The following is a 17,908-nucleotide window of genomic DNA, read 5'->3' on the forward strand; positions in this document are numbered from 1 at the left end:
ATAGATATTTAAAAAGCTGCATTCCAATTCTGAATGATGAATGAGCACACAAAGGCAAAGTGAAAGGTTTAGAATTGGTCATTTTAGGTTAACTGTCAAAAACTCAAGCTTAGATTTTCAAACAGTTCCAATGAAGGATTTAGTGTCCACCAGAAACAAGAACTTGTCCATCATTTTAACTAATTCTGACTGGCCTGCTATGCATTTGTCAGCCTTTTCTGTTTTACTTTTAGACATTCAAGAGGGCTTTTTTTTGGTATAAATTGTGATTGCTGGGAGCCACCAAAAAGAACATTTTGGCTCATTGCGCACTCCATAGAATGGAACCCCTATCTTTGGGATGAAAGGCCAGGTCTATTTCTCTTTTTCCTTTCAGCCCCTGGAATTCCCCACGCAGAGGCTGAAATTCTATAGTAAAAACTTGTAATTTGCAGTGATTGGAAACACTTGCTTCCTGCAGACAAACAATATAAAAATGTTTTAAAAATTTATCAAGAACCATCCTCAGTGAAGAAGAGAACACACGTGGAGTCTAATCCTGAACTAGCAGAAAGCAATCACAAGGCTTGCATTACTCACACAAACCTACCATCTCAGAGTTACAACTACTTTAACTCCAATTCTGCAGATTATGAAAATGAATGCTCATAACAGTTAGCAAATATCTACAAACTCTGTGGTAATGTTACTGTACTTTAATGTTAAATGCTGTCTCAAACTTCAAGGCCATTGGTAATCCTACAAATCCTAAACTGCTCCTAAACTGTGCAGTACTTCAAAGTGTCCTTCAAGGACCTACAGTGAGTGTTACACCTTAGCACACCTGATTAGGAAAGCACAGCACAGCACAGATTGAAAATATTTGTCCCCGTTTTGGATTTCATCCATACTTAGTTGCTGTCAACTAAATATATCGGGGGGAAACAAAAAAGGGAAGCAATTGAAATCAGGTTGCTCAATGCCCCTGTTAAATTACAATAGTGTTGTTGATGACAGCCTCCACTTCAGCAGCAACTGTGTAATGTAAACAAGGTGGAGCTGCTGCCTCCACAGGAGGTGGTTTTCTGGCTGTGGGTGGGCTGTGTGCTCAGCATGTGGCTTTCCAATAGCTGTCCTGAGAACAAACCAGCTCCCAAGAAGGGAGGCAAGAAAGCCTTAAAGAAACCGGTAGTGAAGGGCGGCAAGAAGCGGCGAAAGTCGAGGAAGGAGAGTTACGCCATCTACATCTACAAAGTGATGAAGCAGGTTCACCCCGACACCGGCATCTCCTCCAAGGCCATGAGCATCATGAACTCGTTCGTGAGCGATATTTTCGAGCGCATCGTGGGTGAGGCTTCCCACCTGGCCCATTACAACAAACGCTGCACCATCAGCTCCCGGGAGATCCAGACCGCCGTGCGCCTGCTGCTGCCCGGGGAACTGGCCAAGCACGCCGTGTCGGAAGGGACAAAGGCGGTGACCAAGTACACCAGCTCCAAGTAAAACCCCAGAACTGACTGAAAAACACATTCAAAACATAAGCCTACCAAGTGAAAGGTTGGTAGCCACAAGTGAAACTAATTTATATAAGAAGGAACATTAAATCGCTGTAAACACAATTGGATGACAAAGGTCGAGTATTTAAATAAAAGCATCATTCATTTTCTGTAAACGTGATTGGATATAGAATCTTTTAAACGACTAAATATTGGAAATAAAAATCACAGCATTTACCTCGTACAACAGAAGTATTTACGACTTTAGAAAAGTCAGGAAGGACACTGGGGAATGGAATGCTGATTGTACTTCCACTGTGGGGACTTGAAAAGCCACTTGAAGCTGGTGAGATGGAGGTAAATGAATGATCCCCCTCAGAAATCCTTTTCTTCTCTGGCAGTGGAGGGTGCACATTCAGACTCAAAGCATCATTCATTAGTGTTGCATTGCTTTGTGCCTGCCCAATAACTGCTGTAAGTACTCCCTCTTGCAGACTACCATTACCCAGGAAACCAGTCGCCGAGGAGTTCATGTTTGAAGTGGTGTTGTTTGATCTTATAGAAAGACTAGATAGTGTGGCTTGTTCTCCATCATACTGATGTCCACTGCTGACACTGTAGTGCTGGTAACCCTGGTTACTGGAATCTGCAGCCAAATGAAGCAATGTAGGGGTTCCTCCAGCACTATCTTGTTGTAAGTTTGAAGTGAGGCTCTCAGGATTACTCATGTGAATAGAGTGGTTGTTAGGAGAGACAACTTGTGATCCCGGAGAAGAAAACTGTGACACGATAGAGGCCTCCTGTGGTGGACTTCCCAAGTTAACACCAAACTCTGAAGAACCAAGGTAGCTTTCCGTTGATCTGCTAGCCCCCGTTACTGGTGGCACTCCTTTCTGGGCACTCTCTGACCAGGCAGGTGGGCTACTGGGGAGAAAAGAGATAATGTACAAAAAAAAACATTTATTAGTACACAAATCCAGTATGAAACCTCTCTTATCCTTGTCTCTTCAAACTTCGAAGAAATGGATCATATCTCCTCTCAGGCAGTGTATTTGTGAGCATCCCATTTTGTTATCTATTGTTAAAATCTACCATTAAGATGAATGAAAATCATGCATGAAAATCAATCATATTCATCTCTCCAGTGCTTCAGTCACTAGGTTCGAGTGTTATGGCTTGCATGGCAATTCAGATCCACTTCATCTTTGAGGAAAACCCAACATCTCATTCACAGTTTACTCATTGAAGAAATTCAGCCTCTTAAGTGTAGAGTATAAACCTAAATCATTTGATCATGAATAAATCCACTGAAAGGTTAAATAAAATATTTAACATACAAGTGCTGTCTAATTTTCTAGAACTACCATAAGTTATTGCATCTCCGAATCTGGAATTAGCAATTGTTCAGCTCAATCTTATGCTGGAATAATGGTGAATTTTGACCAACATTGTCTAGATGTAAAGAATCCAGACTAATCTACTAGTTTGACTTTGTTTATTCTCAAATTCTACCATTAAAATGAATGGAATTCATACTTAAAAGTTAACCTTCAGTTATTTTGGGTGAAGGACTGTTTGACTGGTTTTCCTCCGAGAATGCCCCTTTGTTCACATGAGCCAAGGTCATGCAGAATGCTGGCTGCCCAAATGAAGTCCTCACCATGTTTTGTTGCAGCCTTCACCACTTAAGTTCCACTCAATGATTTGTAAGTTGCAGTCTCCTGCTGTGCTCTCTCTCTCACACAGCCTCCAATGATCATCAGTTTACCAGTGAGCAGACAGTTCTTGTGTTGTCATAACCTTGCCTCAAAATTTTAAAATACCTTTGTAGGTACTTGTCAGTTCTGCCGACACTGACAGGAGTCCCAGCATCCTGGATTCAAACACTAGACTTAGACTTGAACTGTGAGCATGAAATAGAGAAGAAAGCTGAATTGTTGGTGGACAGAGAGGACTGGAATAGATTTAAGAGAGAGAGAGAAAAGAGAGAGATTAACTGAAAATGAACCAGGGTCCAAATTTAAGACTTCATAAATATAAGGTTCTAAATCTTGTAATTTTTTTGTGGGCAGTTTTTTCCTTTTGTTTGATGGGTGTGATGAGTTTTTTTTGCAGGCGTTTTGTGGGTTCTATTTTCGAGTGTGGGAAGGAAGCGCAATGTATCTGTTTTTCTGTTGTGCTATGTGAAACTGCGGATCGTGACTGCTGTTGACGTTGTACTTCATTTACCCTGTGTTTTAGGAGCTCCTCCCAGCACATGCAAGAAGAAAACCTTCCTGCTTTAATGTGTGCTTATGTGGAGAGAAGGATGGCCTATGCACCATGGCTGCCTTTGCTTTGCGGTGTAAACTGCTGTGGGGAGAGGTTATGTGGCTGTTGTCCAATATAGGATATATAAGGGAAGCTCCAGAGACTCTCTTGCCACAATTTTTTTCAGAAAAGCTATGGGAACTCCATGAATATGTTATAAAGGTATTTTTGCTGTTCTTCCAGCGTTTCTGTGGCTCTTCCATCAAATTTACAATGGACGAGTTGAAGAACCCCCAGAAAATTCACCCCCATCATGTTAACATTTTGTATACCAAGTACTTTATTGAAAGAAAAAGAAAGGGTTGGAAATTCAGAAATTGTTCTGAAAGGAAAGCTAAAATGTAAGGAAACAAATAGGAGCAAAATAAAAGAATGCTCTTTACTCTGGCAGAAAGAAATGAAGCACATGCACATTTTCAAACTAGCCATTCCGCCATTTTGCTGCTTGAAAAAGTGATACCCATTCGGGCAGTGTCATCTGCCATTTTATTTTACAGAAATCCTGGTGACAACACTGAAGGAGCTCTTGGTCAACTCACCAGATTGTATCTCACCTTGGCAGCAAAGCCTATATTTTCGAATCAGTGTTGTCAAATATGTGAGCACAAATTGCCTGACTCCGATCAGAAAAGCAAGTAAAGATCTGTAACTCTGGAACTCTGCCAACTATTTTTCACACATCATTTCCTGTGGGCTAGGAATGCTGTTATTGGCAGTGTCTGCCTCGAACAAATGGGAGCTTTATTTGAATATTAATTTAGGGCACAGCATCTTGCATGCCATTCTCTAACCTTCAATGACCTTTCTAAATCCTGCATATTTCATAATTACCTTTACTTGGCAACCATATGAGGAGTCATGGAAAGGACACAGTAATAATGAAGCAGTGTCTTAATATATCAGGCATGTTTGAGCTTTTGCATTTTTCAGGTTCCTTAGAAACTGAAGTATCAATGAACTCTGGAAAATATTATACTCGGAAGACCTTTCCAGGTCAAGCATACAGAACAAAGAAAAGCTAGGTTGCTTAGGTGGTATGATGACACTGGTGATTAATTCTATGCTCCCTAGATAGTAATTCAGACAGCAAATAAAGTAGGCAGAAACAAACAAGAGCAAGAGCACATAAGAGCTAAAAAGATTAGAAAGGCAGAGTCAGGCAAAGAATGTGTCCCAGCAATGCTCTTGCCTTCAGCACAAAGCCATGAAACATACCACTCATATCCATGTAAACTAAGTGCTTCCATAGTTGCATCAGCAGGTCTGTGCCAAACCCATTGAAAGCTTTAAACATTGTACAAGATACAATGTACACTCATGATTGACGACGCTCATGACCAAGGCCAGACATACTTTTCACCTAAACGCTATTAAAAATTTGCCTCTGGAATCCTAAAATAAACAAAGACATGGATTTTGTATTAAGAATAACAGTGAGATCAACAGGACCCACCATTATTATGGAGTTAATTGGAAGGCAATCTCTGGAGTTCATATAACACCAAAATCACCATCCAATTTATCCTGCTACTCCACAAGCCTCATTGCACTGGCATCTTGCTGATAGACTCGCCATTGAAATGTGTGTAAGGACATGAAGTTATGGTACACACAAGAAAAAGTTAGAGCTGATGCATTCAAGTGTAAGTGAATATTTTAACGATATAAAGTCCTAATTACTGTGATAACCTCTCTGGTACTGAAAATTTAATTTTACAATTATGGAATCTCATTCTTTCAGAACGTAACTGATGTTGGAGATTTAAATTATTTGAATGACTCTTTGTATCTCTCTCTCTTATAATCCCATCTTTTTCTTTATTTCATGTTCTCCATATAATTTCAAAATGAATTTGATATTCCAATTTATACTTTCTCAGACGCTGTGTGCTTCGGTGAGGGTTCGTTAATGTTGATTGATTGAAGATCCTCAATGTTGTGTGTCCCATTCTCACATGCCACAAGCCACCACACCCCAACCCCATAGATGACGCTGTGCTGTAAATTATCTTTAGGATCTATGAAGTGCCACTCAAAAGCCTCTGTCTCCCTCTCTCTCTCTACTGCCACTCAAAAGCCTGCCAAAAAATCTTTAGGGAGCCTTTTTTAATTCATTTTCGGGATGTGGGGGTTACTGGCAAGGACTGCATTTATAACCCATCTCTAATTGCCATGGAGAAGTTTGTGGTAAACTGCCTTGTGGAACTGCTGCAGTCCGTGTAGGGTTGGTATGTCCACAGTGCTAACCGTGATGAGCAGTGAGTGCATGCCTTCATTGCTGGCCACAAAATCTGGGCTAAGGTGCTAAAGCCTTCCAGAGGATGTAGATTATTTTTATTTATTCACAAAAAGTGGGCTTCATTGGCAAAGCCTCATTCTTGACAATTGAGTGGTTTCCCAGGCCATTTTAGAGGGCAATTAAGAGTCAACCTCATTGCTGCGAATCTGAAGTTACATATAGATCAGTCTGGGTATGGATGGCAAATTTCATTCCCTAAAGAACAGTAGTGAACCAGAGATAAAAGCAAAAAACTGCGGATGTTGGAAATTCAAAACAAAAACAAAAATACCTGGAAAAACTCAGCAGGTCTGGCAGCATCAGTGGAGAGGAGAAGGGTCATTCGGACTCGAAACATTAACTGTACTCCTCTCCACAAATGCTGCCAGACCTGCTGAGTTTTTCTAGGTATTTTTGTTTTAGTAGTGAACCAGATGTGTTTTAACCACAAATCCAGTAGTTTCTTGCTCATCATTACTGCTACCAGCTTTTTATTGCAGATTTATTTAATTAACTAAACTACAATTCTCCAGCTGCTGTAATGGGATTTGAATGCATGTCACCCCATTGTTCGTCCAGACCCCTCTGGTTTACTAGAACTATAGCATAACTACTACACTACCATATCTGATTTGCTAGAATAGTACCAGAAATGCAGGACTTCAGTTATGTAAAGAGAAAGGGGAAGCTGGATTGTTCTTTTCAGAGCAGAGAAAGTTAAAGGGTAATTTGATAGAGGTGTTCAAAATCATGAATGGTGCTGATTAAGTAAATAGGGAAAAACATGCCGGAATGTTCCAGCCCCGTTGACATTGTGTGTCATGGCAGGTGAGGGGGCACAATATGGTGAGAAGACCAAGAATTGGTTTCATGCCGTCGCTCCAACCGTCAATGGCGGGCCGCAATTCCCACTACTGCACGCCGGCAACCTAATTTCAATGCATTAGCATCTCAGTATAAGTCCTGCGCACAGGAATCATTCCCCATTGCTGGGTCATCCGGGCACACGCCAACGTGTTTCACAACTGTACATAAGAGACGTGCACCTGGTGAGCTGCACTTCGTTCAGGACTTCGAGGTTTGTTTGCCTACCTTGCTTCAGTCAGCATTCGCAGTCATCAGCACCAGGCTTCACAGACAGCACCACATCTCTTTTAGGGGGCTCACGGACAGGACTCTACCTACCAGAGCAGCTGTAAGACGGGGGTGGCTTTTCAACGGCTGCAGTGCAAGGCCTTGTTAGGGGAAGAGGGAACAGTGGCCTCATGCAAGAGAAGAGGCTGCAGGGCGAGGGCTGTACTGGGGAAGGGTGTATCCCAGGGTGTGTGTGGGGACACATGTTGATCTGTGCAAGTGGCCTCAAGATGGTGAGGGCTGAGGAGGCAGTCTCCAGGGGAGATGAGGCCAGATGGAGATGTGAGGGTGTGTATGAGAGGATGAGTGGTGATGTCCCTTGAGCTGGCAGTGAGTGAGATGCCAGTGAATGTGTGATGGCCTTGTGAGTGTGTGAGTTTAGAATGATGAGATGGTCACCCTTACCCTGGCGACATGGATGAGATCATTCATCCGTTTTCTGCACTGAATGGCCAACCTCCTGTGTGCAGCATTGGCACTGACCGCCTCTGCCATTGTCTCCCAAGCCGGAGTGGTGAGAGGAATGGGCCTCCTGCGGCCAGTACTGAGGCAGAGGGCATCACGGTGGACCTCCATGACACCCAGGTGGTGTCCCAGGGATATGTCAGTAAATCGGAGGGACAGCAGTCTTCTTGGCTTTTGGGGCCATGTCTTCACCGGAGCAGTCATGGTCTGAAAGCATTGAAAAGTGCACGTGTGGCTGCAGTTTAAATGTGGTGCCCTGCATGAGGGAGCGATGAGGTAATGGTGTAGTAGGCAAATTGGAGGCTGCCCGCCAGCGAGACGCCATGTTTCCTGTGGCTGCAATAATTAATGCGCTGGGAATGAGACCATACAGTGCAAAAACCCAATATTGCAGAGAGCAGGTAAAGCGACTGTTTTCCCGCCCGCTACCGCACTTTGTGCAAATCTGGGAAGATTCCACCCACAGGGCAGAATTTTGCCGTCGGCGAGCTGGGGGAGGGGCTCGCTCACCGACGCAAAAATGACACGGGATGACGTCGGGGGGAACCATTTAAATGTTCAGGGAGGCGAGGGAACATTGCGATCAGCTGTCCGCCTGCTGACCTGTCAATGGCCAATTGTGGCCATTGACAGGGTAGTTAGCCCAATTAAAGGCCCTGCCTGTCCAGTGGGCAGGCCAGGAGCCCCAGCGGGCTCCTGAAAAAACATGAAAACTCATCCACCGGCAGGATGAGGTTTCAGGTCGGTTTTAAAAAACTTTAATAAAGTTTATGTGATATTTATTAACATGTCCCATCTTGAGTGACATTGTCACGTGAAGGGGACATGTTAATAATTTTTTCATTTTTCTATTTTTAAACTTTCAAAAACTGTCAGCTCTCTCCCTGAGGCAGCACTTAGTCTCAGGGAGATGTGCGCTCCTTCGCTCGCATGTGTGAAACAGCGCACTCTGACAGTTGGGGAATCCATCCCCCCCCGCCCACTCGCACCGCGAGCGCATTGCCTTAATTGGCCCGCCCACTTAAAATGGTGGCGGGACCCGCTTCGGCGGTGATCAGCTGCCCGCCCACCGCCGAGCCGGTGGGGCCCGCCCGCCCACCAAGGGCAAAATTCTGCTCATTGTTTCAGTCACAGATTTGGAAGTGACCAGCAAAAATAACCAGATGCGACATGGGGAAGCATTGTTTTATACAGCACAGTGAATTGTTATGGAAGGCCCTATCTGAAAGGCTGGTGGAAGCAGTTTCAATAGAAACTTTCAAAACGAATTGGATAAATACTGGAAGGGGAAGAGTTTTCCGGGATATGAGGAAAGAGTACAGTGATGGAACTAAATGGATAGCTTTTTCAAAAACTGGCACAGGAACAATGAACTGATTGGGTCACTTCTGTACACAATCATTCTATGGGCAGAATTTTCTGCCTGTCGGGCGGGCCGTGCAGGAACGGGCACGGACACCTTGATCAGGTCCGCGGCGCCATTTTACACGGCTGGGTCAATTACGGCCGGCCCACTGTGAATCGCGGCTCCCGAGGGCAGTGAGAGCGGGCGGGCGGCGGCGTGACTGCAATGACCACCGGGTCCAATGGTGACCCGGTGACCTGTTTTAAAAAGTTGCTGCAGCCTTTCAAAGGTTGTGAAAAACGGCTACTGGAAGGGCTCCCCAGTGCGTTGCTGGTGAGCAGGCCAGACAGGAGGGTAGGGTAGGGGGGCATTGTGCCCCTCATTTTTCTGATGATTGCCTTGCTGCCCTCCTTGAGGAGGTGGCAGCACGGTGGGAGGTGCTTGTACCCCAGGATGGGAGGAGGAGGCCCCCCCGCATGACCAAACATGCCTGGGAGGAGGTGGTGGAGGTGGTGAGCTCCCACGATGTGGTGCGACGCACCTGGATCCAGTGCCGCAAACGCTTCAATGACCTGTTGCGCTTGGGAAGGGAGAGCACCATGTTGGCAATGGTCACTTAACCTAGTAGGTAGGCTTTCCCCCCTGGTGCACCCCCTGCCCATGCCCCCCCAAGTCTGAGTGTAGCGACTGCATTGAATCATTGACGGCATGTGTCCTTCGCTGGGTGGGCCAGCAGACATTACTCATGATGAGGTCACCCTGAGAGGGTGGTGAAGAGATGGGTTCTGCACCCACAGCATGTGGTACACTGAGGCTCACATGACTGTTCTGGGGGCAACCTGGAGGAGCTATCCCTAGGCGCAGTGCTGGAACTCCAGGACATGTCAAAGTGAGGGTGATGCTGGGAGGAGAGCTTCAAGGTGGTGTGGCACCGATCGATCTGCTGTCCTCTGCGCTCCACGTGCCTGCGCCTCCTTGCTATGGAAGCTGAGGCCTTGTGGTGCCTAATGTGATGTAGGCAGCATTTGGCCAAGGGGGTGGGGAGTTGGGGGGTGGGGGGGGTGGTGGTGGTGGTGGTGTGTGTGTTCGGGGGGGTGACAGGCCGAGCATCTTGGTGTGAGTGTTCGGCAGCTGCGGGGTGAGGAGGCTCTGGAGCCCTGCAATGTCCCACTCTGGTTGGGGTGGACCGTCCGCGAAGAGAGTCCAGGTACAAGTAGCACTAATCAATGCTCTTCTCTCCTTTTCAGGAGAAGAATGCACATAACATCACCGAACGGGTGAGGACTGGCGGCAAGCCGGCCCAGTTAGTGATTCTCAGCCACTTCGAGCAGGAGGCCCTAGATCTGTAGAGGTGCCATGCACCCAGGTCCACCGGTGTTGGTGAGGCTGGTGTGCCACAGGCAGGTATGTTTGCCCAGCAGTGAGGCCACCATTGTTCTCACAGCCATGGCAGTGCTGAATGTTCAGTGATTGAAGTTTGCAACATGGTTTGACCATTGCTTATGGAAGAATGAGCTCATAATGATCCGGGGAACATGGATGCACTTTGTCATTGTCTTCACATTAACTAATCAAATGTCCTTGTTCTTCCTTTCAGCATCACCGGAGCAGGGCCGGGAGGAGGAGCAGCAGGGACCCCCTCTCACACCTGAGAGCCCTGATGTCTCGGACTCACCAGCATAACACCATCTCTGCCAGGCAGGCACCAGCGCAGATACTCGCACCTCGGTGGGGATTAGATCATCAGCTAGTGTCCTGGGGCACAGCGGTGAGGGCACTTCACAGTCGCTGGAGGAGCTGGCAGAGACAGAGAGTGCCCATGGCGCTAGCAGTCGGAGGACTGCAGGGGACCAGGCACATGCTCAGTTGATGGCTGATGATGTGCCTCTGGATTCATCCGCGATGCAGCAAACGCAGGAAACACGACCGGATGTGTGGGAGCATCTGGGGGAGATACATGAGGCTGTGCTTCGCTTGGTGTCCATGGTGGAGGAGCCTACGTGGACCAGCCCCAATGCAATGAGCCTCATGGCCGAGTGCCATGCGCCCTCCATGGAGAGAGTGGCAACTCTCATGGAGAGGCTCCTCCAGGAGACCAATCAGGGCTTCCTGGGGGTGCGCTCGGACCAGCAAGCCCCCACATCAGCATTGACCTCAGCTGGGCAGTGCCAGTGTGGGAGATGGTCTGGGCACCAAGTTTCCCAGCTGGGTGCCCATCCATCTACGGTGAGCAGGGAGGTCTGATGTGACCTCACGTCGGCGCAACAGCTGCCTGTCGACTCTGTGGGCACCTCTCAGGGCACTCCGGATGAGGGCAGCAGCTCCTCTGCCAGTGACCGTTGCATCCGATGCGGCTGCGACGGCTGGGGAGATGCCAGCTGTGGAACTGGCATTTCCCTCCAAGGCAGGGCCAGCACAGGCTCCATGGGCCAGAGGACGATCGGCAAGATCATCAAGGCCAACAGGACAGCAGAGTGAGCAGGCTGTCTCAGATGCCACTCCCAGTGAGGGGGCAGCACCAAGACGTAGCACCCAGAAAATGTAAACATAAGGCACTTTAGGCACACCACGGGTTTATCCCTGTTGTTTTTGTGTTGGCCCGCAATGAGGTCTTTATGAGTTGGTGTGACGTTTAACACCTTTGTCATTTTATTTTTTTAAGTTCCTTTTGTTATAATATTAAATTCAGACATGTCACCATGGCTGAGGGTGCCTCTTTTCTTCTGCAAGTAGATAGTTACCAATAACGTTATGAGTGATTTGTGGGACATTCAGCTTTATTAACAAGGCCCTTAGTTAATGTTCCTATCCAGGCAGATTTTGCACTCAGGTATCAAGTATGGAGCCTGCAGCCCAGGCTTGTCCTGGAGGTCCATCTGCGGTGTTCTAGCTGAAGATTCGTTGGATTAAAGTCTCCCCTGCAGTATGCCTGGGTCAGCATCAACCCCCTCAGCATTGCCCTGTGCATGCTCATCCTCAGACTCACTGCTGGACTCATCGTGTGCAGCCGCAGCCAATGCGTCTACGTCTTCGTCGTCCACAGCGCCCCCCCACCCCCCACCCCTTTTCAGCGCAAGATTGTGGAGAGCGCAGCATGCAACCACTTTCACCAAAACACGAAGTGGGGAGTACTGGAGCTGCCCTCTGAGTGGTCCAGGCATCGGAAGCGTATTTTGAGAAGGCCGATGGCTCTCTCCACCACAGCCCATGTGGAGGCATGGCTCCGATTGTACCGCTGCTCAACTTCCGTTCTGAGGGGATAGCCCTTGTCACCCAGCAGCCATCCATGCAGCCGGGTTGGAGCACTGAAGAGCCCCGGCACCTGGGAATGTGAGGATGTAGGCATCATGGGAGCTGCTTGGGTACCTTGCACAGACTTGCAGAATCTGCAGCTTATGAACACACACTATCTGCACGTTCATGGATTGGAATCCCTTCCTGCTGACCAAGGCACCAGGCTCACCTACTGGCTCCTTGATGGCCACATGTGTACAGTCTATTGCACCCTGGACGCGGGGGAAGCCAGCAATGGCTGCGAAGCTTCTGGCTCGGTGTGTCTGGCTTGCCTGATCCCAATGGTAGTGGATGAAGGTCAATGCACACCTGAACAGAGCATCTGTAACCTGCTTGACACAAGTGTGGACAACGGATTGGGAGACATTGCAAAGATCACCCACCAAGCCCTGGAAGGAGCCAGAGGCATAGAAGTTGAGGGCAGCTATGACCTTTAGAGCCACTGGCATGGGGTGTCCACCCACACAGTTAGTGGAAATCTCAGGCCCAATCATCTGACAGATATAGTTGACTGTCTCCCTTGAGAGACGGAGCCTCCTTCGGCACTGCACCTCTGACATATTGAGGTAGCTGCTTCGCCGCCTGTACACCCTGGCAGCAGGATAGTGGCGTCGTCTGCAGCCCCTTCTGCCCCCTGTGCCTGCGCCTGTCCTCCCAGAGGTGGCTCCCCTGGAGGCTGAATGTGCACTCCTGGCCTCCTTCCCCTTCTAGCCCTCCCTTCCTCCTCAGAGGAGGTGCCTCCAGTGGGGAGTTCAACTCCCATTCCCAGGCTAACGGAAGGGTTCCTGAAACCTGCAGGCCCAAAAAAGATTCTTCACTGCAGAGTGCTGGACTGAAGGTTGAGAGTCCAGTCCAAGCAGCTGGTCTGCGTTTTGAAATATTGCAAATCTCACAGGCAAACATCAGTAACTCTAAAAAATCAATATTTGACAGTGCACACTCACGACCCCACTAAGCCCTGTTATCCTGCCCGTGGATGAGGTTTATACAAACGTGTCCTACCTGTTTGCCCGTTGCGCCCGTGCGCCGACCCGAAGATTGCATGCGCGGCGAAAAATCGCCGTCAATTTGCGCCTCAAGGGCCTTAAGTGGCCCGTTAATTATATGCGGGCGCGCATCGGATATCATTACGCACCCGCCTAACATAATATCGCGATGGCACGTGGCAATGTAGGGTTGCTCGCCCGACATCACCACGTGTATTTTATGCGTCGGCGTGCGGGTCCCGCCCCCGCACGCCAATGAGACAATTCTGCCCTGTGAAATATAGACAGTTAGATTAACTACTAGCACATGTGATATTCTGTTTGAATGATCAAATCAAGAAATGTAGACTTCATGTGTTTTTATATTGGTCATTTAATTAAGTTGGCCCCTGATGTTTATGCTGTTAAATCCATTTTTTGGGGACCAGGTTGTCAGCCTGAACTCTCAGTATCAACTGGATCTACAAATCTGCCACTGGTCTGTGACAAATGGATTTAACAACATAAACAGTGGGAGACAGCTTGTAGATGTTGCAATAAAAAATCAACATACAAAGTCTTTTAGCCTCAAAACTTTTGTCATGAGGTCTGCCACAAGGAACAAAAAAAATCAACAAAGTCCTTGAGTTTTATTATGATGTAGGTGCAGGAGACCACCTATGACTGTGCATAATCAAAGCATTACGACAATGTTTTCATCTACACACAAAACTGCAGGCTCCTCACAATTTACTGAGCTAGGCTAAACTCTGTTATGTATGGAGAAGCTATCATGCAGAAGAAAGCACATTTCCTAATGAATTTAAATTCAGCAGATCTTATTTACCTTCATATTCATATAATTACTAAATTATTAACCCAACTAGCTTGCATTTGGGAGTATGAGCTCCCCACGCTTGTTACATTATTCCTAAAAAAAAGAGGCAACCCTCTTACTACACATTGTCCATCAATGTCTTAACAATGTAAACACCGGCCTGGTCCAGAGGACTGGAATGATCCACTGATCTTCCTCACAATTGCAGGCAACATAGTAAAAATAAGCAGCATTTGAATTTTTTTGGGATATAGTTCTATGTATAGGCATATGTAGTGATTGGTGAAAATCAAAAATTATAAACTGGAGAAACAGGTCCTTCAACATTTGAGGTGCTAACTTTAAACAAAAATCTGCATCTAAGAAGTAATCTGTGATATCAAAATGTTTTACTGTATTTGCAAGGCTTAAAAAAAAAACACCCATTAACAAATAATAGGCATCCTCCTGACTTTAGGGACCTCCTGGTTCTGGAGAATGCAGCATCAACAGAAACAACTGCCTAGTGAAATACATCTCCACACGATGAAATTAAAAATATTAACTTCTTAAAACCTATATCAATGAAAATGCATCTGATTCCAAATTCATCTTTTATTTGAGTTCTAATACCACCAATAAATTAATATGACTATAAACCACACAAAAGTTACACTGCATTCTTACTGGCAGCTGTTAACACATGAATATGCACATATACCTGAATGTAGTTTTTAAGGTGTCCCACCTGTTTGTCTTGGGGACTTGGCTGTTGGTGGAAACTGAGCACACTGAGCCAATAGGTCGCTGCAAAGATGGATTAGTCATTGAAGCATCACTGCCGTACAGAATAGGGTTTGTCACCACAGTGCTGTCCGAACGCACTACTGAATGGTTGTTGATGCCTTCCATGTAACTTCGGAGTTCTGTGGAGTAAATGTACATTTGGTGTTAGTTTAAATAACTGTGGTCAGTTTTGCTGTCAAGTCCAACAGTATTTTACATAATGAAAAGAAATGAGTGGGTTCAATACAGGATCAATGTATATTAAAGCCGGAATCACAAGTTACTTATAACGCAGCAAGAGGCCAGTTACAAATCAACTCAGGATACACCAGGGCCCTGACCTGGAACCTAGCCAGTTTTCATAGTTTACATTAGGTGATGTCTTTACCCATTAAATTATTGGAGCATGTAACTTGCTGCTTACTTGCTGATCAGCTAAGCTTCTATTTCTAAAGCTAATAATTATACATTTTGTTCACTTAATTTAAAAAAGTGCAGAATACTTCTCCAGCTATTTGAGATAAATTTCGGATTGCTTTACCAGCTTGTTTGGTATTTATAACATGTCAAAACTATTTACATCAACAGTACAATTCACTGCACAAAGCGCTTAACCCACTTTCCAGCTTTTGGTTTACTCCCAAACAAACGTGAATTCAGAAACAGTTTATGGTTCTCTATATTCTTAAAACGGCCAATATTCTGAATTAGAATTTTACAAACTTAAATCCTTTTATAAATGGTGCAAGAGAGGAAGAACTTTTTTTTCGTTTTCAAAACTGAAAGCCTCATAGAGCACTCAAAGAGTTAACTTACAAAGAGACAGACAGCTACCTGACAAAATCAGCATTAAGAAGTAAAATCATAACGAAAAAGCTTTTTCTTGAGCAAAATCTTGCAAACATGTTGACACAAGCACAAAGATGCGATAAAGCTATCTGAAAATCAATGGAACATGAAGACCGCCCAGATTCCTTACATAGCAAGGATAACTTTCTAAGATCAGAGACTATTCTCCAAGTGGGTTTGGAAATTGTTCAAACAGGGGCTTGCATAAGCTTGTATGTCTATTTCATATCAATAGCTTACCCTTTTATCTATGAAGATGGCAGATGTGTGCCTGGCTCCGAAAAGATAAAGACACAGGGCAAGGACAATTATTTAGATTACCTGGGACAATTTATGGGAAGCATGGATTCATAAATATAAGGAGAAATGTATTATAGGGAAAGGTGTCCCAGTAAATTGTTTTGTTTCCTGGCGTATCCATACTACATATTCCATTTGTTTAGTATGTCTTCCTAGGACCACAAAAAAATTCCATGGTGCTGGAAAGTGAACAGACTTCTTTCCAAAACTCCCTCCACTGCAGTAAAAGCACTCACTTAATTCCACCCCTTCATAAATTTTAAAAGGGAGGAAAGGACACAGAACTTTCAGTTTTGGAGAAGGTATTAATTTCTAAGCCTGGCTAAATAAAAAAAAATGCTTGAAAGCAGTGTTCTTTCAAAAATGGGCTCAGTCATTTGGAAGCAAATCTCAAGCATAACTTAACAGTGTTATGAACGCTTTTTGTCACAGGACAATTTGTACAACATGCTGGGACCATGGAATTTGTCTCATTTACATCTACGAGTGGGTCATAAGCAGCAGTAACTTAAGAGAAACATCCATGCATGTATAATCTTTAGGAATAATTGTGACTTTGATTTTCTGGCTGCAGGTGTTCCCCGCTATTGAGAAAAAATACTAAGATAAAAGCAAAAAACTGCGGATGCTGGATATCCAAAACAAAAGCAAAAATACCTGGAAAAACTCAGCAGGTCTGACAGCATCTGCAGAGAGGAACACAGCTAACGTTTCGAGTCCGTATGACTCTTCAACAGAACAAAAAATACTGCTGGCTTCAAGTGAAATATTCAACCTGCCTGCAGCTGGAAAAGGATGCTGACCAGGACTGCTGGCAATAACCATTTACATTTGGTATCACTGGTCTGGTAAATAACCAAAGGAGTTCAGGAAATTTGCAACCAAGTGGTTATTGACACTTTCACGGAATCACAGAATTACATAGTGCAGGAGGAGGCCATTCGACCCATCGTGTCTGCATCAGCCCTCCAAATGAGCATTATGATTCTGTGCCATTCCCCTGCCTTTTCCCCATAACCCTGCATATTGTTTCTATTTAAATAATCATCGAATGTTCCCGAGTGCATTCCAGGTCCGAACCACTCGCTGTGTGAAAAAAAATTCTCACATTGCATTTGCTTCTTTTGCAAATCACGTTAAATCTGTGCCCTCTCGTTCTCAATCCTTTTATGAGCGGGAACAGTTTCTCCCTATCTACTCTGTCCAGCCCCCCTCATGATTTTGAACATCTATTGAATCTCGTCTTAGCCTCCTTCTCTCCAAGGAGAACAGTCCCAGCTTCTCCAATCTATCTTCATAACTGAAGTTTCTCATCCCTGGAGCCATTCGTGTAAACCTCTTCTGCACTGTTTCTAATGCGTTCACATCCTTACAAAATTGTGGTGCCCAAAACTGTACCACAATACTCCAGCTGAGGTCTAACTAGCGTCGTATACAGGTTCAGCATAACCTCTTTGCTCTTGTGCTCTATGCCCCTATTAATAAAGCCTAAGATACTGTATGCTTTGTTAAATGCTCTCTCCACCTGTCCTGCCACCTTTAATGACTTATGCACTATTAGAATCATATCTCTTTAAACAGAATTTTATTTTTAAAAAATATGGAAGGACATTGCATTATTTGGACACTGGAGGCTGCCCAAGAGTTTTTTGTAAAAGGGTCATAAGTTGACCTTGGAACTATCAACAAGCAGGCCTCTTCCAAGAAACTACCTGAGCTACCAGTACTTGAGGGGGAGTTGTTTATTTGTTTTGAACCGCAAAGCACTTTAGTTAATCAAAAACTGGAAGACAAAAAGGCAATCACATGGCAGAGACAAACCTTAAGTTAAAACCTGTGGTTTTGCTTTCAGTCTTGTTGGAGAGAAGCTGAGAACAGAAGGCTGCCCTG

The 17,908-nt window shown here is 45.4% G+C and overlaps 1 protein-coding gene across 2 annotated transcripts in view; it reads right to left on the minus strand.

Moving 5' to 3' along the window:
- tns3 (tensin 3) overlaps positions 1-17,908 on the minus strand; it is a 493,703-nt gene that overhangs the window by 16,733 nt on the left and 459,062 nt on the right. The window contains exons 22-23 of one of the 2 annotated variants that reach the window (XM_078538616.1): positions 14,805-15,009; positions 1,714-2,399 (exon numbers count right to left, since the gene is read on the minus strand). In XM_078538616.1, coding sequence (XP_078394742.1) covers positions 1,714-2,399; positions 14,805-15,009 — 891 coding nt within the window. The remainder of the gene's footprint in view (positions 1-1,713; positions 2,400-14,804; positions 15,010-17,908) is intronic. The other variant, XM_078538617.1, reaches the window with a different exon arrangement.

Source organism: Cetorhinus maximus, chromosome 3, assembly GCF_964194155.1.
Source record: "Cetorhinus maximus chromosome 3, sCetMax3.hap1.1, whole genome shotgun sequence".
Lineage (NCBI taxonomy): Eukaryota > Metazoa > Chordata > Chondrichthyes > Lamniformes > Cetorhinidae > Cetorhinus > Cetorhinus maximus.